Source organism: Tetrao urogallus, assembly GCF_951394365.1.
Source record: "Tetrao urogallus genome assembly, chromosome: 14".
Taxonomy (NCBI): domain Eukaryota; kingdom Metazoa; phylum Chordata; class Aves; order Galliformes; family Phasianidae; genus Tetrao; species Tetrao urogallus.
Window position 1 is genome coordinate 2,976,006 of NC_136827.1, and position 27,941 is coordinate 3,003,946.

The 27,941-nt window shown below is 38.9% G+C and overlaps 1 protein-coding gene across 1 annotated transcript in view; it reads right to left on the bottom strand.

Annotated features, from left to right (window-relative positions):
* RANBP17 (RAN binding protein 17) overlaps positions 1-27,941 on the bottom strand; it is a gene marked incomplete at both ends in the record, with an annotated part of 146,294 nt that overhangs the window by 104,873 nt on the left and 13,480 nt on the right. The window contains 5 exon segments of the mRNA XM_079542626.1: positions 18,373-18,502; positions 20,016-20,121; positions 23,915-24,041; positions 24,046-24,106; positions 27,710-27,882. Coding sequence (XP_079398752.1) covers positions 18,373-18,502; positions 20,016-20,121; positions 23,915-24,041; positions 24,046-24,106; positions 27,710-27,882 — 597 coding nt within the window.

The following is a 27,941-nucleotide window of genomic DNA, read 5'->3' on the forward strand; positions in this document are numbered from 1 at the left end:
CTTCCCAAGGAGAGAAACAGCTACATTTCGCTGGAACATTCTGGAAAGATCTAGGAGGGATGAACTGAATATTAACAAAAGATGGCACTGCTCAGATTTAGAAGGCTGTGAAGATCTGGATCCCGCTGAGGAGGCTAGCATAAAGGATGTTACAACATCACTGACAGAAGAACAACTTCCTGTCACCACCGTAACAGTGTCTTTTTCTCTTCAGAACCTTTTGAACTCTCATGGAAACAAATGGGGAATAGAATCTTCCCTCTAACATCTCATGGCAGGAAGGCCTAAGTATCAGTCACCAGTAAATAAGAAGGGCTGTCAGTTACCTCTTTTTGACCTTGCCACAGAAAGCCAGACAGGCAAAAACATATCTATCTCCACCCTAAAACACCTATCAAAACAGTTCTCCCAAACTGACACTGATGACTATCCCTGCTTTTAGAAAAAGCAATGTACTTCAAACTTTAGGCCTCAGATAGCCAAACATGTCTGTTTTCTTTGCAGTAACCTGTCATCTGGGAAAGCAAACCAAGGAATACAAGTTCAAGAGCTGGATGCCCACGGCTGCAGTGGGCACACACAGGACAGAATTTTCAAGAGTGTAGAATCAAATCCGTGGTAAGGTTAGGACAGCAATAGATATGATGTCAGTTTTTAATAAGTTACTAGAATCAACACAGCTGCTGTGGAGAATGAAAACACGAGTTAGGAGTGCAGAGCTGAATCCCTGGGATCCTGGTTGAGCTACAGAAGAGCAGCCGTGAAGATTTACCATCACTCAGCAGCCAATGATTCAGGTCCTGTAACAAGATGATACACACCCACACAGGGACATAGCCCTGTAGCCCTGCTTTCCTATTTGTTGTTTCCCCACTGCAAATGACTACAAGCTCCCTGAAACAGTAATTACATTTCCACTATGGTTGGTAACATCCATTTTTCTATGTCTCTTCTCAAAATAGGGCTGACATGTGCATGCGTTGGTACCTGAACATAAACAAGGCTTGTAGGCCCTGTTGATGGAGAAGGAATTGATCAGTGTAACAACTTGGAACCACTTCAGAAACCCTGAATGTTTCCACTACTTCCAAGCCAAATGGTGCAACTAGGCCTAGTCATAACAAATCCAGTTATCAACTATCTTATATTCTACACAAGAAAAGCTCTGCTTTTATGAATGAGTTAACTCCAGTGACATTTCAAGTCACTAAAGGGACACATCACAGTAGGCAGTCGTTGTGAAAGAAGCAGCGACGAAGGTCATCAAAGAGAAAGAGCGTGCAAGCAAGTTGGGAGAGAAGCAAGCAAACAAGAACATGGCAACACAACTTACTTTAAGAGCATGCCACGGGCTCTCCTGCTGTATAGTAAAAGTTTACAGCTCTTTAAGGAGGGATTGTTAAGTTTCCAAATTGAACTTTTTCCTCCTAAGATCATGAGAACCTGAGAACTTTCACTACAGCTCCTAGAATTCCTAATGCATATTTTGCCTCTGTTCTGCTTGAAGAATTTAATCAGTTCTTAGCAGCTGATGTCTGCTGGTGTAGTTTTTCTTCCATTTCTCTTTTGCACAATATAATAAAACTGAAAATCGCTATGGATGCTGTATCACCCTGCCCGTCCCTCCAAAGCCACATCAGTATGGCAAAAGATGTCAATTTGTCTCTGGAGGTGAATGCTGCAGTGCAGTTCTCACGTTTTAACTGCTTAAATATAAAAGAAATATGAAAAGGGTACGATTCATGAAATAAGGAAACAGTAACTGGATCATAACGAATATATTTGACCTTTAAAGTAGTATCAACAAACATTAAAAACACTCAAGTTGTCCTTTGCTGCCACGCTTATTTTCCTCATAAGTTGTGCCCCATTATGCAACAATAATCCTTCATTATTTCAGCACAGTAATGCAGTCTATCGTCTACCTATAGTTGTCTGGTGTCTATTTAGTTTTATGGCAAGCAAGCAATTTGAGAATATGGTAATAAAGCCTCAATCACAGTAATGATGTATGATGGGCTGTAATTTCTCTGTGCTAATGGGTTACAAACAGTATTACAATGATGACGGGAATCTCATTGATTCATTATATGAGTGCAATAATATCAGAATGACTTAATATAGATCACTATTTACTCATGCACATACTGATAACAACCTCTATATATTTCTATATAGAGATATATAGAAATAAAATTAGTATTAGTCTTTCCACATAAAAGTTCACACGGCACAAAACATTTTGTGCAGAGTTTCCTAAATCAATGTTTAAAGTTGAAATTACTGCATTGAACGGGTTCTTTGAAAAGCAACCCATTGATTTTAATCTGCTTGAAGCAATCAATTACTCCCTGTCCTCTTTATTCCAAACTGTAATGAAAACTAAACTGCGTTGTCTTGAAAACTAAATGTGAAGATGATCATAAACAGAATTTAAACTCCATGGATTATTCATATCTACCCATTTAGATTTGCCATTTCCATTATGAGTACATTTGCCATGAGCATTTAATGGACATCTAAAAGGGAATTCATTAAAGCAGGAGCTGTTGGCAGCACTTATGGGCTTCAGACTGCTTTATGTTTGCCTTTAATAGCTCACTATTATAAAAGTGATATATTGTGTTCATCCCATTAGTAGTTTGTAGAAAGGTCTGTAAGACATAACAAATCCTTTTGAGTATTGTCAGAATCAAAACCAAATCACAAGCTATTTTTTTTCAAGCAGCGTATTATGATCCCAACAATGTACTATATTAGGTCATCTAAACTTTGATGATCTTATCCAAGTAAGGATTTAATGACTATACAGACAGTTTGTTCTTTTTTCTTTTCTTAATGAAACACGCATGAATTATTAATGCCATCTCAGATGCACACATTTTTAAAAACTCACTGTAACTATTAAGGTTAAGAATCCTTAAAAATTAAACACGGTTCCTCCAAATTAGCTTCTCACTTGTGCTGGGCCAAACTCGTGTCAAGGAGAGCAGGAACCTCAATTTCACAAACCTGAAGATCAGGGCACTGCAGAGTGACCAGAGCTCCTCCACCTCCTTCCCTTCCTCCAGCCACCCAGAGATGAATGGAAGGCATTTATTTGCAAAAGGTACTTCTTTATTAGGCAATGAAAGAAAGCAAGAGGTCAACTATAACTAACTCCAACTGCCTCTGAATCAACTGCTAAGAGCGAAGCAACTTTTCACCCTTCACTATCTGTGGTTCACAAAATAGTCCTAAGGATCACAGCTCAGATCTACTTGACAAGTTCTGTATGCTTCTAGAAATATCATTATACAGATTACAATATAAGAGTATCTAAGTTGCTAGTATGAAAACACAACAGTAATTAATTCTCTCAAGAGTACAAAGCAAACAAGTATTTGATTATTCACTGTTTGTGCACTGGAACCATTACCATCACGAGTCCATCATGCTGAATACAATTCTGTTTGTTAACTTGTGCTCCCTCTGCTGATTTCCTGCTTGTAACACATGCTGTTTCATTCCCAACAGATGTTATTTAGTTGTTTGTAAAGAAAATGGCAGATTTCAGGAAGTATGCTATGCAAGTGCTTTACTTTTAGAAGGATTGTATCACGCACTCGAAGTACAAATAATGAAGTTTCTCTCATTCCTATAATTTACTTGGCACAATACAGACTCCTTTTAAATCCCAGCTGTTTAGGAGAACACCTTTTCTCCTGAATTTCAAAGCTTAATGCACGTTAAATTGGTGTTCCCTTATCATTCAAAGGATACGTGTTCATTCTGGCATGTAATTATTTTGAATTTTATTATAACAACTTATAAGAAAATGTGGCAGTCTGAATGGTGGTACAGATTCATACGAGATCCCCTGGTCTGCATTAGGCCATTAGAAAATCCACATCTAGAATTTATGACTCTCTAATAGATGATGGCATTTTCATAGCAGCAATAGGAAACAACGCATCTTATTCTCACTCACTGCAGACTGAGCCAATATTGTGTAGGAACGAAACCACATTCGTGTGCACTATGACTACTGCAAGTGTTGGAACCTGCAGTTCAAGATTACTGGCGAAATCAGTTTCTGCACAGAAATCAGAAATTCTCATATATACTGCTTGGAAAGTTGTCCACTGCCCTGAATAGCAAAGACCAGGGACAGCACAGCCAGAAAAAGCAGTTGTTTTTAATCCCGATTTCAGCTGAAACGCTTGATTTCATAGCATGCTACAAGTACTTTTGGAAGAGCCTCATTGGCCAAAGTTACAGATCCAATATTTTGTCTGAAACACTGTATTGAAGGAAGACATCATACCACAGGAACTCCTGAACTTCAAAATGTTCACATTACGAAATTATTCTGAACGGTCAGTAATAAAGCAAGAAAGTTTCCAGCCTGAACAGTGTGGCCTTGCAAAAAATAAGAGCTTGTTGATGCCTTGAAAGGCTTTTTTTTTTTTTTTTTTTTTTTTTTTTTTTTTTTTTTTTAATTTAATATGCAGGCTTCTTAAACTACCTGTACCAACCCTACTACAGACACTTAACCTGAAATAGTTCATCTCTTGCGGCTTAAGAAACAATCCTCACTGCTGCACCTTGCTTGGATAGAAAGCCCACCTAAAGACAATGACTTGCCACCAGGACTTTTATGAGTAGTCTGGGGTCTGATGGGGGCAAACCAAATCCCCCCTGAGGAGGAGACCTAAGGTGGGCTGGTGTGCAACACGACTTCCCAGATTCAAGGCTTCTGTGCAACACAGAAAAGGAAACAGTACCAGTGGGTTCACTTTCCTTTCTCCAAAGAAAAAAATCATATAGCTCTGATACTGTGCTTCTAATGCCACTATACAGCCTCTAATACCATGCCTTGTATGCACTTTGCATTCTGACTACCAAAGACAATCACGTCAAAGGAAGAAGACTCCATATCTCTTATTTTTTAAACACTATTTTCCTTGCTTGAATTTTTAAATTCCTAAACTTAAGGTCAATCAAAACGTTTTGTATATCTGAGAAACCCATACTGCTTTTCGTAACTGCACAACAAGCTGGGATGCAAAGTGCATATGATCCACGTACTTGGTAGAAAGTAGAAAAAAAATCCTATTTCATTACTCCATGAACCTGCCCACATTCACCAATCACTTCTGAATGAAATTTCAGAATTCTGCCATGCTAAGAAAGTATCTTATCAACTCCATTTATGTGTTTCGGGATTTTACGGTCACTAAGGTAAACTTTTGCCTTCAGTTTTTACTCTAAACTCTTAAGGACAAGCAATACCTCTCCAAAATCTTCAGAAACAAAAACTTCAGAAAACAATGGTTGCCTCAGTTTCTCAACTGACTGGGTCTACTGGATAGAATACAGGACTTTAAACAGTAACTCAGAAAGGTGACCAAACTTCTCAGAATTGCTAAAAAGCTAAAATAATGACGTGAGGATGACCAGAGGCTGGATTACCTCTCCTGTGAAGAGAAGCTGAGAGAACTGGGGTTATTCAACTTGGAAAAGAGAAGGCCTTTCAGTACCTAAAGGGTGTCTGCAAAAAAGATGGGGAAGAGACCCAGGAATGTAGTCAAACAACAAGGTGCACTGCCTTTTAACTAAAAGAGGGTAGATTTAAGTTAGATATAAAGAAGAAAATCCTATACTGTGAGTGTGGTGAGGCACTGGCACCAGCTGCCCAACAAAGCTATGGACGTCCCATCCGTGGCAGTGCTCAAGGCCAGGTTGGACAACCTGATCTAATGAAAGGTGTCCATGCCTACAGCAGTTGGAACCAGATGAGCTTCAGGATTTCTTCCAATCAAAACCATTCCATGATTCTTCCTCTGTATGAGGGCTGCTCCAAAAGTAATGCCCCCAATTTGATTATGTCAGCCCACAACTGCAGAGGTGGATGTTGGTGGTATCAGTAGGGGCTGAACCTTCGAGCCAATATTCCGCTTCCTCTGTCGCTCTGTGATGGGGGCAGCAAAGGGGCAATCTGACAAAATGGTGCCTGACACAGAAGTGCGTTATGAAGCAAAGATGCCACTGAATTCCTCCATGCAGAAAAAAACTGCACCCATAGTCATTCACTGGCACTTGCAGAACATTTACAGAAGCCAGAAGATGGGAGCACAGTGGGTGGTGTGTTTCAGCTGTGATGGCAGTGACATGAAAGACAAGCCATGTTCCACACAGCCATGCAGATAATTCGTTTTTGGAGTGCAGCATGCAGGCTCATGTTCACTGCTAGTGAAAATGCATAGCTAATGGTGGTGACCGTGGCGAAAAATAATGTTTTGAAGCTGACAATTTGCTCTACCAAATGGTGCTCTTATGCTCTTTGTATCTGTTGTCGTTTCTGTGGAAATAAATAGAAGCTGTTACTTTTAGAGCGGCCTACATAATTGTAACAAACTATTTCTGAGTACGTACTTAAGTACCAACTGAACGAATAATCATTTCTTACTAATGAATTAATGAATCATTATTCCTGTTTAATGAATAATCATGTAATATACTCAAAATTATCAAACCAAAAAATGGTAAGAATGAATCAACATCTTCCTTTTCCCTCCATTTTTATGACAATTAGGGCCGTTGAGAAGCCCACAAAGCTATTCTAATCTGCAACTTTCCCACTGAGCACTGAGGAAAGAACAATTCTAAAACAGATGAGAAAAACTGGTGTAAAATAACTACTAAAAATTCAGGAGTCCGAAAAAAAAAATAATAAATCATAGATCTACCACAGTAATGCCTGCTATTCTTTTCCCCACCCCTTTGATCACTTTTAATGATAGAAGTAAGAAACTCAGTTTCTGAACTCCTTAAGCCTGCCTAGTGCAGAAAGCAAAGCTAGAAGAGCAACTGAATGGAAACTTACCAAAGCAATTGCCTTCAGTGAAAGATCTCACAAGTGCACTGCTGGATGCTGCACTTCACTGCAGTTTGGGCAAGCACTCTGAACAGCTGGCTTTCTGTGTCCTTAGCTCAAAAAGTCCTTTCTCTTGAACAAGTATGTTGTAGGGATTTCTTCTGTTTCCACCATGTGATCAAAGGGGCAGTGTGTAACAGTCACAAAAACTAAAAACAAGTTGAATGCTCCTATCACAGAGATTCCCAATTATAGAGTAAACCTTAAAATCACAACAGAAAAAGGGAAACTCTTTCGTACAGAATTACTTATTATCTAATAACCATTGATCAAAGAACTTTAAATACTGTCTACCATTCTGATGGCAAATTAACCGCTCTTTCTTTTTTTTTCTCCAGTGTCCTTAGATCCCCTCAATGAACTGAAAGCAAAAGCTAAAGTTATCAGAAGTCTAAGACTGTATACCATAGTTGTGCAGACCGCTACAAAGATGCCTTCAGTACTTTGGGAAATACTTAAAGGCTAAAAGGCTGCACCGAGCAACATTAAGCAAACACTCATCTTACACTGCTAGGAAGTTCTTGAGGCTGGGGAGACTAGAGCAGACCTGCTATCAACAGGAGGCAACACCGCTAAAAGCACTGAGAAATGCAGATGTAGAATCTGAGCCTCATCATGGCTGGTTTTTGACCTTCTAACACAAAAGACTCCTTGAAAGTATTTACGGGAATGGAACACAGGAGGAGCAACATAAAAACGCCCCATATCAACATCAGATATAACATCAAGGAATTAAGGCACTTGATATTCTGTTTCAGATATTGCCCAGGGAGGCTGTGGATGCCCCATCCCTGGAGGCATTCAAGGCCAGGCTGGATGTGGCTCTGGGCAGCCTGGTCTGCTGGTGACCCTGCACACAGCAGGGGGCTGAAACAAGATGATCACAGTGGTCCTTCCCAACCCTGGCCATTCTATGCTTTTATGAACTCCTATCTCATGTTGATTTGTTTTCATTTTGTTTGGTTGGTTTTAGTACTTGGTAGCAAATAGCAGTAAATCCACTTTTGCCTGGAACATCTTAATTCACTAGAGATAATCAAAACGCTGTGAACTGACACACAGATAACAAGGGGACACCTTGGAAATCCTCTCCTTGAATGAGCAAAAATACCATTTCTGCAGAGACTGCCACACAAATTTTTCTTGGTAAAGTTATTTTCGTATAATGGCCAAAGGTAGGACATACATACAGCACCACAGCTGACTCAGGAAATCCTTCACCAACTCACTTTGATTGAATTTTGATTAAGCAAAGGTTTTTTGTTTTGTTTTGTTTTGTTTTTTTTAAAATCATGACTGGGGATGTTCTCCTTATTTTGCTGCACTCAGTATATCAGACCCTGTATCTGCACAGGGCACAGAAAGCAAAGGGCAGTCCAACTGAAAACACTCAATTCAGAAATCTGATGATTTCATCAATCTGGAAAGCCTCCAGATCAAAGGAGCTGCAAAGAAAGGAAGCAGCTGAAGCCTCGTTTATATCTTAAACCCCAAAAGGCTTCTTATACCATATCCTGGATTTGACTGCTGCTGCTCTGCAGGAAATAGTTCTTAGCGATTCAGCTCTATTGACTTTCTCTCTTCTAGAGCAGAAGTGATTTCCTGCTGGTTAGACTAGGTAGTTGGGGGACAAGGGCTTGATGAAAAGGGACAGCTTTCTGTACACGCTGCTCCACAATGCTTATCTGCCTTCATTTTTAAAGGATCAGCATTCATCTTTTCAGATGAATACATGAATAAACCATTGTAAGAGGAATGGAAGCTACCTATTCCTATTTAAGGGAAAAATCAGTAATGATGTGAGGGGAGAACATAAAAGGAGCAATAGGAAGTACTCCACAATTCTGGATTGTATTAGAACTTGGGCCTGAAAAAATAAGCAGAAAATGCCCTGAGAGACTGGCAGCTCACATGCAACACTTAACACTGGGTCAGCAGAGCTTCCCTGTAAGGTCAAAAACAATTGACCTGGAGGTCACAAAGAAGGGAACTCTGTTCTTTATCTCATTGATTATCCTGTTTCCTTCATATTAATGCATTGGAAATGGCACTGTTATGCGGGTCAGGTATTACCTCAGAATGAAATCTTTTAAACGAACTCAGTGCTCTAGAACAACGCTCTTTTAAGAACACTGCTACTCAAACACGTGCTCGCCATACAAACCTAGAATGACAACATTATCCAGAGGAACATTCGCGGATGGTTTTAGTAATACACTATTCACTGGTAACTAAATTAAGCTCTTAAGGAGATGCTGAACATCTGATTAGCTGGAAGTAAACAAACAAAACTTTCAGCATTGTTGACCAATGCTGAAGAAGAACACAGCACCTAAACAGAAAAAGTGGAATTCACAGCATCAAGAAGAATACTCGAGCATCCTAGGTTTATTTTTTTCTTTAGATAAACTGATCAAGTTATTCTGCATATTTTTCCCCTCTGAATTACACAAATATTCAATTTCATAATTAAGTTTAACTTGAGTCATAAAAATTCCAGTAGCCTAATATTAAAGAATTGTTCACTCTGCTGTGAACTCGGATAGTTAATTTTCTTACTGCAAGGTCTGTGAGATTAATTCATTAAGCTACTTAAATAATGAAATAATGAGGGTTAGAGGCCGACATAAAGTAGCAAAACCAATAGATTTTGGAGAAGTAAGACAGTGACAGCCACTTTTTTCTCCACTGAGATGTCCCAACTGCTACCTATTCCTTCTTGCTACACTGCAATGGGATACACAGAAGTGAGAAGGTCCATTAAAGTGAAAAGGCCCATTAGGCAGGAGTTACTCAGCCTGCTTGAAGTCAAATGATAACTATCAGAGAAAGTCCATCAGTTACTGATGTGGAGAGAAAAAAATAGCTAGTGTCATTACAACCAGCCTTGTCATCAAAGACAAAACAGAGGTAGGCCAAAAACTTTATGAACGAGTGCAAAATTTGAAACTCTTTTTCTATCTCAGGAAAAAACATTATACATAGGTCACTCCAAAAGTAATGTGTCCCATTTATTCCCATAGAAACACAGCAGACATAAAGAACACTGTTTGATAGAGCAAATCCTCAGCTACAACTCTTGCAACGCAGTCACCACCAGTAGCTGTGCATTTTACCAGCCCACCCCTTTGCTCCATACATACCTCCATGGCAGAGCCATTGCAGACTGCCCCTCTGCTGCCATCTGTCACACAGCAACACAATGCAATGGGATACAAGTGAGAAGGTTCAGCCTCTACCCCCATCACAACAACGTCCACTTCTAATGCTGTAGGCCAACACAATGAAACGAGAGGCATTTCTTTGGGAGCAGCCCTCACATTAGACGATATCAGATGACAGTCACTAAACAATGTAATAGCTCCTCTATGCTAGAAATATTTTAAATTTATTTGCACTCAAAGTAAGATAAAAAGAGCTGTAAGATGGATTCTATTTAACATGCATCCCTCTGCCTGCATTGCTAGATTTCCACTTCTGAGACAAGGTAAGCAAACTGGTGCTCATCAACCAAAGGAAGAGATCCAAGGAGACAGAGCAGAAAACTAAGTCATGACAATCCCTAACTAACCTGCCTTACTTCAGGTTTCTTCTGTCTGCAAACATACTCAAATAGACATAAACCCATTCTCTTTGAGATACTCGTGTACCATTACTGGTAAAGGCTTTTCCTTATTCTTTTCTTAGCATGCAACAGGTTTGGATTTCTTCTTCCCCATAAAACTGCTAAATGGCCTGAAATGGAACATGTAACTTTGCTATGAGCAAACAAACAAATGAAAAACTGACAGAATAAAAGAAGCAGCACCACACATACCCCTTACTGATATACAGTAGCACTGTTTCAGCAGCACGTCGCTGTTACAATTCCCCTTTCTCTTGCTACCCATTTAATTTGTGCAGGGCCCTCACTATTTAAAAAATAGTAGCCTCTCTCAAATCAGACGTTTCAATCACATGCAAATAACCCAGTAATGTATTTGCCAAACACTTAAGAAGTCAATAATTTGTGGTGGAAGCAGGATTAGTTTTTAAGCCTGCAAGTGAAAGTATCAATTCTGGATCATTTACATATTAGTTTACAAATACTGCTTATAGCTTAATAGCATCATAGATGTAACTTCACAAAGATATTGGCTCTAGACAGTAATTATATGCTCAGCCTAATGTTGCAGTTAATGGACATACACATTTCAATGATAATTGCAATGCCTGAACATGATAATGTGCCTTTATTAGCAGCTACAAAATAAAGCTCAGTTACAGCCACGCGCAGAACTGAACTATGCTAATTATTTATTTTTAAGATTGCCTGATTTGTGCTGTAAAATTATAAAATGAAAAAGCACAGCACTTCAAACCCAAGGTTTTAACTGCAAATGACATTGAACAGCTCTACAAAGGTTCATTCAGGTTGCAGCTGTCGTGAGCAATGGGCCCAAACCTAACAAGTTAGTAGGACACATGCATAGGTAACTCCACAGCAAATACACAGGAGCTTTTAAATACGTATATTTAATCCAATTATTTTTGACATGGAGCAAGACCTTTGATCCAAAATAACCATACATTTCTAAAAACAATGACCCAATTAACTTAGCTTGTCCCATTCTGGGGCAATTGAATGAACTGAAATAGTAGTCCAGGAGTATTTGTTGGAAGTTCTGCTGAAGAAAGGACAGGAACTAAAAGGGGACCAACCTGAGTAAAATTTTTTTTAATAAATTTTTGCTGCTTTCCAATTTTCTAGAAAATAAATCAGTCAATAAATGTCAGATCCTCCAAGATGACGGGACCGAAGCGATACTCCTATGAACTTTTTTTTCTAATGGTTAATGAACAAATTACCAATCCTTTTGGCCAAGAAACAGACCAACAGTGAACGCTGAGCTCCTGTAAGCCCAACCAGCAGCTACAATCCCACAGAACAATCCTAAATTTAACTCTGAAGTACAGATTTGATTAGTTTTGTGGTTGTCTCCATGCTGTAAGACAGAAGTTTAATTCAAGAAATATTAGATGTTCTCATCTAATTTTTGCTCTTTAAAGCTTTGGAAGCAAGATTTTTTTTTTCTTCTTTAAAAGCATTACTGAAATCACCAAGAACTTATTTGCTGAATAAAGCAACTGTATTAGTCTATTTCAGTCTTATCTTCAACAGCATGTTGACCACACAGAACTAGTGCGTATCAACATTTAAAGCATGCTGAAATACGCAGTGGTATTTATAACTTCAAGTTCTGCATGTAAGCCCAATACTTGCTCAATTTTGCAGTTGAAACTGTTTAGGAGAAAAGGTTTACAAAGGAATCAGCAACGAGATTTCTCAGATGGGATGTTTGCCTCAGTTCTACAGATTAGAAATCAGGAGATTTCTAATCTGATCACCAACCAGCATCTGAGTTTGACTGCCATCTACTTTATTTGATTCATGCGCTAGTAATTATGTTCAATTCAATTCCCAACGAGCATGAAAATTACCTGAATTTGGAGGCATTTATGACCAGCCCTATGCAGTGCCTATATATACTGTAACCACACTTGCTGTCTTTGATAAAACCTGCTCAGTCCTGGTCGGGTCACTCCTTTCTGCAAACGCATTCTGCCTCAAAAGGAAAAGGATCTTGCGAGAGCTGCTGAAGTTTGTCACCAGTACCAGACGGATCCAAGCTGCATGGCAGCCAGTGCCTGCCTTCCTGTAGGACCTGCAAGGAGACCGAACCCAACTCAGAGAAGGAGGCTCCTGCTGCCTCACAGCACAGCAGGGTAGCTGTGGAACAACAAAATGAGGATTGGCCCAGTGAAGTGAAAAACATTCGTGACGCTATTTTTCTTCTGAAACAGCCATTCTTTATTCTTCCCAAAATATGCCACGGAAATAAGTTGTACCCAATTCTCACTACAATGCTTCCTTAACAAACTCTAAATGTTAAACTTAAATGAGAGGCATTTCATGCAATCTGAAAAATATTCAGTTCAATTAAAAATAATTGATGCACGGTGAAATAATTCTTCCCAAAGCTGCTGTAAAATCTTCAAAAAATAAAGCTACTTAATAATTTTCATCTCCTACAGGCTAGAGAGAAGCATTATTGCATATTAAAAATTGGAGTGTGGTTTTCCCAGAGGTAAAAGAAAGTTATTAAAACAACCTATTTATTGTTGATATAACTATCCATTTGCGCTACACAAAAAGTAACAATTTCAGTACATTAAAAGAAAAGCTAATTAAGGCATAATTAGTATTTTCTATGTTTTGATAATTAAGGGTTAGTTGGCTATTTCTTCTTAAATTCCTTTTTGATGTACCCCGACCAAGCCTTTAATGAGCAGCTAACGCTATTGAATCCCTGATGGCTGAGGAGTTTAGTGACCACTACTACATTACTTCCATTTATCACTGCCTCTTTACCTATAAATTAAAGTAGCCCTGTAGCTATGTTGATCTACTTTATATCAATTTCTTCATCCATATCAGCTGAATATGTATGGCATTAACCTCATTTACTAGTTTGGAAAAGCTGAATTAAAATGAGATCTAATTTCTAGCACACAGAACAATTTCAAAACTGCCTGCTAATTTCCACCACCTGTCAGCGTTGTGATCTTCACCTCACTGTAATGAAATAAAGCAGCATATATATTTTACAGCTCAGAAAAGGATGATCATTCATAAGTGTTAAGATATGATTAATCACGAGGACACCAGGACACAGGATGTTTTATGAGATGCACCACAATCAATCAACACCTTCGCTCGCAAAGATCCCCGCTGATGTCAGAGGGATTCCCACAGATCTGAGTCTCTACCCGTATGGAGTGAAAGCAGTCAGATCCTCACAGCTGTGGGCTTGGTTTTTGTTCTGTTTGTTGTGGCTTGCATTTTTTTTTCTTCCTTTTTTTGCTAGGTCATGCTTCTGTGTCTGCAGGCAGTGTAATCAAATATATATACATCCAAGAAATATCAAACTAACGTAAGTCAACAGAACACAAGTACCCAAGTTATGCATTAGAAGACAAACCCCTGTTCTGTGCTTAGATGATACTTGGTTACATGTGTTTTTTGCTTTCAGCTACTGCAAATAACAGAGCAAGGAAATGATATTTTTCCTCCCCTCTTAACACGTTGTAGTCTAAATTTTAGACCCTCCAGATATTTTTTTTAATCATAATGCAGATCTACCTCACATGTCAAGCCCGTAATTTAAAAGCTTTAAAAACACAAACAGATGCAATCCTAAACGTTAATAAAGTAACATCTTCATATTCACCACATAAATAATAAAAGGTGCAGGATACAGTAAGATGTTCCATTTGCATCCTCCACACCCCACTTTACTGTCATGCTTCAACTTGTACATGTAAAACTTTTATGTTACTGTTCACTCTCACTTGCCCCAGTGTAACAAAGAAATTAGATGTCATATATTGCACTTGACAAAGACGCCAGCTTTCTCTCTTCATTTTTACATGAGGCTGTTACCCAGAAACAAAATTACCTGGATTATAACTCCTATTTTGTCCTTTGTGTCTCTCCCACTTTTATTTAAAGCCAGAGCAAAGGAAAAGCATGGCTTAGCAGAACACCCTACTGCACTTCAGGAGGTATCTCTCAAACTATCTGCCACCCAGAACATACCAAAAACAGCTGCAGAATACTCGAACCATACTAGGGCTACTGCTGGCTTAGAAAGAGCAGAACACAAAACCATGAATTGCTTTGTGGTGGAGTAAAGGAGTTTACCCAAAGGCACTTTGATTGTTAAGTTTTGAGATACTTAAAGCAATACCAACAACTGATTTTTCATATAGAAAACACAACCTTCTGAGCATAACTGTTCTGATTATGGGTCTAAAAAAGGCTCGGCCTACAGAAGCTGAGAACAGAGCTCCAGCAATAACCTTCAGTCAGGCTCTGCCGAAGAGCGCAGCTCAGTCTCAAATACTTGCCGTTACCGACGTCATTTTCACCACGCTCCCCTCATCTGACACATGAATACCTTCCAGCTTTGACCTCTCGTTTGAAGAACGGCAACAGGAAACTGAAGGGACAAATCTAGACAAATAGCGCCACATGCTGTACAAAGCACAAATGGCAAGTGCACAATTGTGGAAGATACAATTCTTATTCTGCTAGAGTGACAAAACAGTGGAAGTGACATAATGTTCAGTTCTGTACCCTAATTCCACTGCCCATGCAACGCCAGAACATTTTAAACGCAATTTCTTTCTCTTCTATAGAACCACTCTCATAATCTACTAAATAATATTTCTATTGTCAATCACTTTTGTTTTTTTAACCAGCTAAGTACCATTTATTTCACCATTCACACCAAACTTGAACGTGCAAAGGAACTAACAGTAAGAACTTTACTTCGATACACATATGTATATTAACCTTTTCTCCAGTTCAGAAATGACTTAGCTATTAGCTAACTTAGCTACTTAACTTCTTATGAAATATTTATTAACAAAATGTTTCCAGCAAGTTAAAGTTTGATCTCCTCTTGACAATTTCACACTGTCAGTAAGACACAGAGCCCCCCACGACGTCCCATGCTGTCAGCTGCCAACACGGCAGTGGTTTGAAACATGCTGGGGAACGTTACAAACCCCTCCCACAGCCTCCTCACCTCTGGGATTAGCAGGCAGCCTTCTCTGCCACTTTCTCATGCTCAAAGATATTCCTGATACTCAGTTGCATCAAGCCCCACAGATATTGCACGTGGCACGTGCTCCTTGCTGAGAAACACACAGTGAGTGCTGATACGAATATTTCCACCTACAACAGCTCAGAAGAAAACAGAACAGACAAAACTTTATAGAGCTACACAATGCCAAAGAACCCGGTGTAGTATTTAACAGGAATATAATATTTATTCATTCACATGCTCTATTAAATTCAGAATATAGCATTTTGATGTATTATTTTTGTATTGGAAACACAAAGGTACTTCAAGTATATCACAGTATCAAGGAAGAGATTTCCAAGAGTTTCCTATTTTTCCTTAGACAGTCAGCCTTGATGGACTGTTTACTAAGAATGCACTTATTTACTGAGCCCAAAGTTCGTCTATCATGGGCTTGTTTTTATAGTATGCACAGATGCAAAAATGAGTCAATTAATGAATAAAATTAATCTACTTACACAGTGTGCTCCACAATTTTGTTCAACTACTCTGCCTTCTGTAACCATTTTCTGCATGCAAGTGTATGATTAAGTGGTGAAATATTCCTAGAGATTACTTCAACATGGCTGAAGCGTGCAAAATTTCCATTACACATTCTGTAAATAAATCCATTCAAGCAGTGTTGAATATTTATCGAAATATGTATTAAGTTAGTCACTTGATATATGCCTGATATTTCTGCTACCAAGCGCAAGCCTTTTTATTGTGTATTTGTAAATACCTGCCAGCAGCACACTGCACCATGGGATTTACAACTGCGAGGGTAGAATGCCATCTGCTGCTACACTTGCTGCTACAGCAGGATAGAACAGAGGAATCATCATACAAGTGCTGCCTTCTGATTTCTCTTACCTGCAAAATGTATACAATGACTTTATTAAGAATTGAAAATGAAAAAAACCACAGCTAGGAGCTCAGAAGATTTACACAGTTCTCACTGTAAGATCAGCTAGAGGAATGGGATACGGAGCACAGAATTCTATCAATGCAAATGGGAGGCTGCTATATCCAGCCTATGAGAGCAAAACAAAAACAAGAAAAGAAAAAAGGAAATGTAATTAGTGTAATTTGACTGCAAACTAAATTATGCTGGTACATACTGTAAGCAAACCATTAGAAAAGGACGTCTTGAAAATGCATTTGTAACGAACTAGACTTGCTAGACTGGGTCTAGAATTTAGAAACAGCCTTTGAAGGGTTTGGCACCCTGGCAAACCTTCCACTTTCCTGGGCTGGTCACTGACAACACACAGGTCACAACCATAAGCAGAACGTGGAATCTGAGATAGCAACAGTTTGATTCATGCCCACTCACTGAGAGGAGAAAAAAATACTACCATCACCACCACCACCATCTTCTCTTGAATTCAACCTACAGTTTTACACTGAGCCCTTTGGGTAAAAGCTAATTCTTTCTGATCTAATTGCTCTTCAATAAATCAAATGGAAACATCAGGCAGCACTTCACTCGATAACAAACCATTTAACCTTCCACACAATGCAATCACAGAGCTAGTCTTATGGTTATTCAAAACGCATTGCTGAGTCAGATAAATTCAGAGGCACTGAACTCGAGGGTGGTTTGCAAACGTATAAATTTTGCATTTTATCTCCTGAGAAGGGAGTTCCAGGTGTGCACTGCTTTACCCACACTGAAATGCTCCCAGCCTTCCCTAATGAAGGACATGGAGCTTAGGCAGTCAGCATCCCAACAGTGTTACAGCACACTGTACCGACTGGACTTCTCCACACAGTGAGAGCCCAGTCAGTCAGAACAGAAAACCATACAATCAAAATTCTCAAACCTGATGAAAACTGGACAAAGAGACAAAATAATCCGGGAATTAGAGATCAGATTAACAGCAAATACAGCCACTTTGCCTCTGAATTGCCATCGGTAGGAGTTCTGCTAGTGGAAATACCAGTAAAAATGTGCTATGTACCTTCACTTAGCACCAGAGAATCGTGCCATATTTAAAAATAACAAACCAGCTTTGACAATCGAAAGGAACACATCATTTTCATGAGAAGGCAATTCAGTATAGTGTAACACTATTTTTCATTCTAAGTAAGGAAGTATTCCATGAAGCTGAAGTACAGTTCAAACCCAAAGGGATAAAGGAATTCTTGAGATTGGTGCCAATCACAGAAAAGGATACAGCACTACAGCAGTAAAATCAGATCTCAGTCACTGTCACAACTCTTGCTAAAGATTTGCTTGGGGCTCCCAACAGAACTCTCAGTCTTTCCCAAGATCAATTGATCTCATCTTACTGACATTCTCTTTATAACATCTATATTATGACTGTCCCCTACAGTTAAGGTGAATTAACTGCTGCTTCTTCAAAAATGCATCTTACTTTTCCCTCTTTCGTACTTAAAATGCAGAAAAGCTAAGTAATGAGAGAAATACAGTGGAAACCACGTAAATGAGTAACTGTCAAAAGAAAAGAACTATTAAAAGAATAAATCTTGTGTACCCAGCTGTGAAATATAACACAATATAGCAGAACCCAGCTAAATGTTTGAAATAAAAAATTGAAATGCAAAGTAACCTAGAATTGTTTAATGAACATAGCTGTTAAAATATTCACTCCTCACATGCTTAAACTTAAGAGCACGATGACACCACACCAGTAAATTACACACCTATCCAACCAACCACTGCTAAGCTCACAGCTTACGTGGCTCCAGGTGTGCCGTCAGGTCCATTTCTCCACAGGCCTGCTCCATTTTCACGTCACTCTTCAGAGCAGACGTTACCTCTGAGGTGTGCTGAGGCTGCTCCCCCACACGTTTGTGAAACCGATCCAAGAACCACAGAATTGCCAGTTCTACTTTTTCATTACCAGCCTGTGGTACCTGGGCATCCAAAGGCACCTGTTGAAACAGCCTTTGGTAACAAAAAAGGGAGATGTTTTCAGGATGGACTTTCAAGTTAAATGATATTACCATAGCTAATCTCTTTAGGAACCCATCAGCCATTTTTTGTTTGCCTAAGTATCTTCTAGGATTTTGTTCTGCTTAGATGCCAATTATGCTAATTGACCACTATTAAACATAAAACATCAACATAATGCTTTTCTAATTACTTTGTCACTTGAAATTTTTCTCAGATGCGTATGCTATGCTGTGGCAAGTTTGTAAAATACTTTCTGTTCTTGGATCATTAATTCCTCACTGTAACAAAAGCAAATTGAAAGTGCAAGGTAAGAGTTGTCTCAGGGTCCCTGAAGGTTGAAGCTATTGTGCTCAGAAATAAATTTTTATATGTATATATGATGCACGGCCTCCTAAAACATCCGTACAGTATTTTCTGATCCAAATTCTCACACTGTGCACATCTCTTTACCAGGACGGATTTCAAAGAATTAACTACAGCTTTAATCAGCTAAGAGTATTTTTTTTCATATTACTTTATTACATTTTCATGTTCTTCTATGATTCGTTCCTTGAAATCTTAGTTCCATAACAATTCAAAAAGTTATTCTCACTCTTTCCCAATACTGAAACACAGAGTAACTAGATCAGAAGTCAGCAGGCCACTTCATTTGTAAGTCTATATTTGAAAACATTGTATTATTAATAAAAACATAGTAGGAGACTGCTAACACCGCACAGCCCCAGGGCAGATGAGGAATGCAAGAAACAGGAAAAAATGCAAAGCTTTTTATCCCATTATAGACTGCATGCCCTTTTTTGTGTGTTAGCTGGTGTAAATATCAGGATCAACAATGCATGCCCTTTCTCATATGCTCCTGGTGTAACATAGGTAACAATGGGTGTAAACAAGGATCAAGCGTGTGTCACATCCTTTCCATCTGCCACAGAGTATGTATGTAATTTGCTATACTCCCTAACCTCAAAGTTTGCACGATAGGGACTACAGCACACATATTTTAAATCTAAAGCTGCCTCTTTATTCCTAGTTCTAGTCTAAAAGTCACCCAAGCTTTCAGTGGTTGACTAGCAGCTCCTCTACACTCCTTTGCTTGCGAGACTCTCAATTAGTAGGAAGGAAACAGCACAGAAAATAGTAACCACAGCTCACAATCAATAAAATTAATATTCCTATAGGAATATAACAACAAAAATATCCAGTAGCTATCCAAACATATCTCAACACTGAGTATGGCAAGAGACATGTTTGCCTTTAGGCTTCTTCCATTCCTCTTCAGCAGAACTTTGACATGATAGCAGCCTTACTGACCCCTTCACTACTCAAGATGGTGACAGAGGAAAGATCACGGTCACTGCAATGGCTGCAGTGCACAGAAACACACAATTCTGGAACACTCACCATCCAAACAATGGATTGAGACAGTTGAGTTCAAATACTAATCGATGTGAATACTAGTCGATACTAAAACATTATAAAAGCAGAAATGAAATCAAGCAATACTTACTGACAGGGTAATTCTCCATCTATAGCATCATGTTCAACAGAGCTAGTGTACATCAATCTTCCCCCCACGAAAGCACCCACAAAGTAGACAGGCCGTGCCAGACATCCTAACATTAAAAAGAACAGTTAGTGATGACAAGCCATTATGGTAGTACAATACACTTCCATAAGGCATCAGAGATTTCTTAAGGCATCATAGACCATAGAATGCTCTCAAGAGAATGGTTAAGTTTCTCATCTTCTCAGACTTAAAACCTACCCAGAGAACTCACAGATAAACTTACTAAATTGGATGCATTTATATACAAAACAGCACAGAACCAACTTAAAATACAAATCACATACAAACTCAAAAAACAAATTCACCATGCTCAAGATAAGACATATAATTAATCTAGTATCTTCACAGCTACAAATTATTTCACAGAATACAACTGTGGTGCAGCTGTATCTACTTAACAGCATTATGAAACAGTTGAGACTTTCTCGTCTGCTTCCTTTCTTTGCTCTATTTAAAACAATTACTTGTAACGTCCAACTGATATCTAAAGTCTTATTTTGAATGTGAAAAATCATTTGTACAAAAGAAAAATTTTATTTTCTTAAGTCAAGCATATCCTTAATGAAAAGAACATCTAAACCACTACATACTTCCAGAAGTCTCTGCTTCATACTACCCCATCATTCTTTCTGATCCTGCAGATCCTTCAGCTTATGTATTTAGCACAGACCATAAAGATGCTAAATACTGAAATCCAGCTTTCTAAGTATGGAATCCAAGTTTACAAACATCAAACCAAGAATTATTTTGGCCTCTGTTCTGCTGGACGCTCACTACCACACTGCAAAGTCTGGATTATTTTAACCTCTCTGGCAAGTTAGGGTGTCATACTTCTATGATCTTTGACCTACTTCTACCTACAGAAGCCAAGCAGATTCCTGCTTCAGCTTTTTAAGCTGTGAATCCAGTATCTAACAGTTTAACACTGCTCTCTCAGCAGAGCAGTGTCAAAGCTAAGATCCAAATGGCAAACTAACATACAAATCTGTACATATTTTGGGACCTCTAAAGACTCCATCCTCAACTGAAATGCACAGAGACAACAGAACACTAAAGCTACTTTTAGACTCCATCTTCATCTGGCAAAAGGTACTTTGTAATGAATTCCAACAAAATTAAAAACAACAACACAGCTAAGACAAATAAATTGGAACAGTTTCCATGCAGGTTACATCAAGTTAGAAATAAGGGTTCTCACTAAGTGTGAGTGAGATTTACATTAGCCAGATCTCTTACCGTCATCATTAGGATTTTACCAAGCGATGACAGCATAACTTACAAGAGTGAATACAGCACACTGATTATTAAGTCTGAAGTCTTCAGAACACATTTTGAAGTTTAACATAAGCAAAAAATTACAGATAAACAAATGAGGTCACATCACAGCTTTCAACCAACATTTTACCTTGAATATTTCTACGTACAAGCGGGGACTGCTATAAGAACAGTACCTGTCAAAATCTCTGAGGTTTTGCATCAAGTCTGTTTCACGTTCTCCGATAAACTACTCTCCATTCACACAACATCAAATATTACCCAATTTCCTCACATTAAGCACGGTTGTATTTTGGAAAAATCCAGAAATGAGAAAGCAATGAATGCTCTGCTTCCCAAGCTCTTTCAGTGAGGAACCATTAACAGCTCTGAGATGTTCCAGTATCCTTATGACCTGAACATGGTTTATCACATGACAATTCAACATAGTAGTTGTGCTTCAGTCACAGACCTATGGTACAGTGCATTCTATACATCTAAGTGCTGCAGGCACAAGAAAACCTCATGACATAACAAAGATGGGGGGGGATCAAAGATACACTAAAAGATAATGCTGAATATGGAATAACGCAGACCATTTCAAGACAAGTTTGGGCTTATCTTAAATCTCAGTTCTTTTTTTTTTTAAATTACCACAGAAATACATACACAACAAGATGTGGAACAGAAAACAGAAAAGCGTCAACTTTTAAGATGAGATGTGATGAAAACTCGTAACCATCTTCTTGCATTTTTGCTGTTTCGTTTCCAAATAACTATTATCTGTAAGGGCAGTTGACACCACGGACCCACAACCAACATAAAATACAACATTTCCAAGCGAAACTTCATCAAACACACATCATAGATTGCAGTACAAACAGCTGTTAATCTAAAACATGGAGAGATTAACACCATCACTAACTAAATACTGAGCAGCTGAAGCGTCTGAGAGAACAATTAGAGCTCAAATTAAATCAGCATTAACAGCTACTAAAGAATAGCACTTTGAAGATAGTATCACAAACTATGAAGCCTCTTCAAACACCATAACAATCACTTTGCCCAATGATCTTTTCCAAAATAAAAACCCACATCCTCTTGCAAATGGCAGCAGCTTGCATTTAGTTACATGATGAGATGCCCTCTTCTCTCAACAACAATTAAAAGGTTTTAACTTCTTTCCCTCTTTTAGACCCTCAGTACTTAAAATGCATTTGCTTTTGTTAGCTACCTAGGCAGACAACATCTTTTCTTTTAGAAAATAATTATTGCAGTAATAATCTGTAATTATGGTTTATAACAGCAATAATCCCAAAGAAATGAGTCATTACCACAGATCACGAGTAATCATTAACAACTGCTAATGACCCATTTCTTGGGGATTATTGTTTTAGTAAACCATGACCAAATCACTATTGATACTGAGAGCAAGACAGTATAATAAAATGGGATCTTAATATGGTATTAACTTATTTTGCACCATTAAAAGCCATTAAACATCTAAATTTAACTACATATGTCTAAGGGATGGAGCAGCTATTGTTCTCCGTGAGCACAAGTGTTCTGTTTACACAAAAGAAACACAAAATTTAAACTGCATCAAGTATTTCCTAATGCATAGAGGCACAGTCCCCAGAGCACCGACACTGAAGGATTCCAACTCATTCCATCCCTCTGGTCCCCCTTATTGGGTAATGCAGTGTAAACTCAGACTGCAGCTAGTCAACGAAATCAGGCCAGTCAGTCAGTGGAAGTTCTCCCACACAGAAGTTGCTGGGTGCATGGGAGAAAGTGGAATAAATAAAATCAGGTAAGTGAAAGGTTTTATATGCATCAATGAAAAAATAGCTCCTACATAGAAGGAATTTGAATTGTTAAAGGAAGAACAGCAAAACATATCATAAATATTTAAAAGCATGCAAAGAAACAGCTGTGTAACAAGTAAGCTGTCTCACCTTGTCAAAACAACACCATTTATCCATGTAAAGATGCAACACATGTAAGATAATTTATTAAGAAAGAGCCAGTAGTTGTAAAGATCAGTTAGGTGAGATACAGAGCTCTGAAACAGGTACCCAAAAATACATCGAAAGTACTACTTACTTTTACAACTTACGCAGTAACAATTCACTTGGGTTTCTTAGAAGTCTGGTAATTCATCTTAACATAATTGTTTAATGTAAGCTAAAGTTTTAAAAGTAAATTTAGTTTTTACAGATAGATAAATGCAAGAAGAAAAAAGTTAAGATCTTCAATTCCAGAAAATGCTCAAATAGCAGCTGGCTCCTATTAGGGCACCTGGGGCACTGATAGGTTGATGTTCAGAAATTTAAGGGGTTTTTAGAGCTCTCATGTCTATACTTTAAAGATGTAACAAGATATTAAAGGCATCAACCATCCATCTATCTATTCGACATAAAGACAACCAGCGAAAATGTGGTGCAAGGTCACTTGGAACATGAATTTCTAGTTCCAGAAAAGATGGAGAGGCATCTGCCATAAGATCATTGTAAAACCATAAATCTTTCATATGCAAGGATATTTATACTGCACATAAAACAATCTAAACATTAAATACTGACCTTCCTGGACTGTGACTTCTAATGGATTCCTACTAGAGGAGAGCAATAGTTTTCGGTAGTTTTGGGCATTTTGGTCAAACAACTGTCCAAGAAGTGTACAGATCTTTTCACATCCACACCTGCTAACTGCATAGTTGCTCCAGTTGTTGGAAAACTGTAGCTGTATCATCCAGTGAATCTTCCAGGCCATTTCTAGAATAGAAATAAAAAGTAACCACTTAATCACATTGCCTGAAAGCTCCTTCTTCGCTTTCCCATCTGGATCTTGCCCAACTGTCACTGAAATGCTGAGCTGTATACAAAAGCCATAGCACCTGGTGTACACAACAGACAGATGTAAGCCCTCATTTTAAATACACACATACCCCTCCCCACCCATCAGAACAGTATTCTATTTGTGCTATCCTCTTAATGTACAGCTTAAAATGAAAAGAACTATAAGGCAGATAGGAGATGAGATTGGCAGTATGAACGCAAAGATAAATCCTGAAAATCTGAGGTCCTTTGTGCCTATGCCTGAATATACAGGCAGCATATTTCTCACAAGGTGACTGTGGAAAAGAATGGAATACGCAGCGGAAGGGGATTTTGCACATCCATCAAGTTAAGTACAAGACCATGATATCAAAGCCAAGAAGTTTCAGTAAAATTCCATGCAGTTGCTTTATAAATGTTTATTATGGGTTCTTCTACAAGAAATACCTCTAACAAAAAGAGCAATAGCTCTGTGAAGTATAACTGTACTTATTACACAAATCACAGTAGAAGTTTACTCATCAGCAGGTTAATCTGCTGCTGCGCAGGCAATGAACAATCTGTAGAGTCTTCAGAAATGTTTCACTGGGTACAGATAAAGCATCACATTTTTTGTAAAGGAATGTAAGCATGACTGCAAGGTGAACACAGAGCTCAGGAGTCAATCAGACAAGCAGGCTGTGAAAATAAAAGTCTACACTGAACTTTAAAACCCAAAAGAAACAGCAAAGAAAGCTGAAATCTCGGTGCTTGGGCTCTACTTTAGGTAGAAAGGCTATCAAATCAGTGAACACACTGACCGTGGAGCACTGTAGAAGGAAATTACTTCTTTCCAGGTAGAATACATCTCCTTGGTATTGAAAGGTTTACTCATAGTATGGATGGAGGTATCTTCTCTTTGGCTTAGAGCCCACATGGCTCATGCAGACTGGTTTCCTCTGCATGTGGACATATTAATGTGCCCAGTGCTAACACCTCAATTTTGAAAGATATAAAACAGCTGGGCATCCTTCTCTGAATATATAACCTCCTTAATGCAGGGTGATATTATCACCCGTACTGGCTTGTAAGGCAAATGATCACTGCAGAAAGCAAGACCTACTGACAAAGATACCAATTAACGTCCTTGGAGCAAACAGAATTCTTGACAGATCAGCTCCAGCTGTCTATTGAAATGCCATAACAGGATCTTCATCACAAAAGAAAGTACGACAACGTCAGAAAGATACATCAGTTAGAGCAGCAGGAGGTTACATGCTCACAGCAATGTCAGGACTGTCTTAAGAACGACACAGAGTGCAGAAAAGCAGAACAGAAAATATGACTTAAAATGTCAAGGAAGTTTAATCTGCCTGAGACATGGCACAAGAAAACTAACTGCGTATACACCAAGCTGCTGCTTCTTCCTGTTTCTAGCTTTGGAGTGCTGGAGGCACACAACTTTGAGTCATCAGGAACCTTTAACGTACCTCACACAGGTAATACCAACAGCAGCTTAGCTACTAAAAAATGAGATGAGAAGAGATGCATGCATGAGATTTTGGCTAAGTTGAGACAAAAGGGTAACAATGGTGAAGCTGAATGTACTTCCTCACACAAGCAGACCAAATATATCTCAGCAAAAGAAAACTGAGAAAGAAAAGCAGATGTGGTTTATTCCGCAGTCCTGCAGTATCTCATTAACAGGTATCCGTGAAAGCCCTCAAAAAACTAAATCCTTTCAGTAATCTGAATGTATTTTTTTTATTCACTGTATTACAGTGTGGACTATAAGGCACACTTAAACTATTTAAAAAAAAAAAAAAAAGATTTGAGCTCAGAAATTGTTAGCCAGCCCATTTCAATCTTGGCACTCCAGCTTGCACTGTGCTGTCTTAGGCTTTCTAATGCATGGAGTTTGCTGCTTTCCCCCATCACTCTGAAACCCACGGCACTACAAAGTGACTAATCAAGCAGCATATATAAATAGGTCACTGCTGAAAAGGTAATACCTAACTTACAACGGCTGCTCCAAAAGTAATGCCTCATGTTTTATTACACTAGCTCACAATGTCAAAAGTGGATGGTAGTGGGATGACAGAAAAGGACAAACCTTCCCACCAATATTCTGCATTATTTTCTTGGCCTGTGACAGATGGCAGCAGCAGAAGACCAGTCTGTCACAACTGTATCTACCATGGAAGTTCATATGAAGCAAAAGTGTGGGACTGAGTTCCTCCACGTGGAAAAAATGGCGCCACTGACATTCAGCAATGCTTGGTAAACATTTTCAGAGACCAAACAGTGGATACAGCACAGCGAGGAGGTGTGTTTAAGCAGTGGTGACAGCGATGTCAAAGCTAAGCCATCATTGTGATGTGTTCACATCACAAAATGAAGAGCATGTAAACCAGCTCATCCTCACAAACTGTCCAAATGCAACCAAGGAGCTGCGTAGGGAGCTGAACATCAGCTTCAATGCACTGGAAGCAATGTTGGCAACATTGGTATATTGCCATGTTTGCACCAGGAGGGTCCCACAAACACCTCCACAGGAACAGAAAGAAGATCACCTGTAAATTTGTCATAAACTACTGAACCAGTCTGAGGCTGAAAGTGACAGTTTCCTGAATCACACATCATTACCAGTGAGGAGATGTCGTGTCACTACCAGTTGGTACCAAAACCACAGCCCATTGGGTGACGAGACACCAATTTCCCATTCAAGAAAAAATTCAAAATGCGCCCTCAGGAGGTAAAGAGATGTGCTCAGTCTTTGGGACAGGAAATGGGTGATCTGAACTTGCTGGAAACTGGGCAAACCATCAATTCTGACTGGTGCAGTGTGACACAGACTAAGAGGAAGGCTCAAACTTCCAGACTCATGCAGAAGATCATGACCTTTCTCCTGCAACATGATAATGCCAAGCCCCATACCAGTCTGAAGACCATGCAGCCCACTGCCAATCGTGGCTTCTAAGTCCTGCCACAACCACTGTACAGTCCAGATTTGGTGCCTTCTGACTTGCATCTGTTAGAACTCATGAAAGATGGACTGTTTAGGCAACATTTTCCTAGCAACACCATCATCATAGCAGATGTGAAACAGTGGAAGACCTCCACTGGTGCAGATCTTTACAAGGACACCATGCAGCTCTTGTTCACTGCTGGCAAAAATGCAGAGCAAACGGTGGGTACTAGGCTCCAAAACAGTGTTTACTAACTGAGAATTTTCTCTATCAAATAATGCTAATGTGCTCTTCAGCTCTCTGTTGTAGTTTCCATGGAAATAAACAGGAGGCATTACTTTCAGAGCAATGTGCACAGAAGGAAAAAAAGGCTTTTTTAAGAACAGAAGAGACTAAAAGAGGAATAAGAGCTAGAACCAACATTTGATTTTGACCTGGACTTAATAAGCAGAGTAAATGGTGTCAACCAAGTAAGACATTGCCCTGGTCATCAGAATCAGAGTTTTAAACATAACTGAAATGTAACACACTGATACAACTGAAAATTAAACATTCTGTGTTACAGTTCCAACAGTTGCAATTACAAATTTACCTTACTACTGCAGGAACACACTCCAGTCTGGAAGTAATATAAGCTTTTGTTGTCTCAGGTGCACAGGTATCTAAGAGGCAGGGTTCTGCTGTTTTCACAAAAGGTACAGATGCCACCATTCTTTGCCACACAGCTACCAAATAACAAACGCTATTTGGAGCAAACTCCCAGTGCTGTAAGAAACCAAAACATACATCTGTTAAAGCACCCCAGAGTGAAATTTTACTTGTGA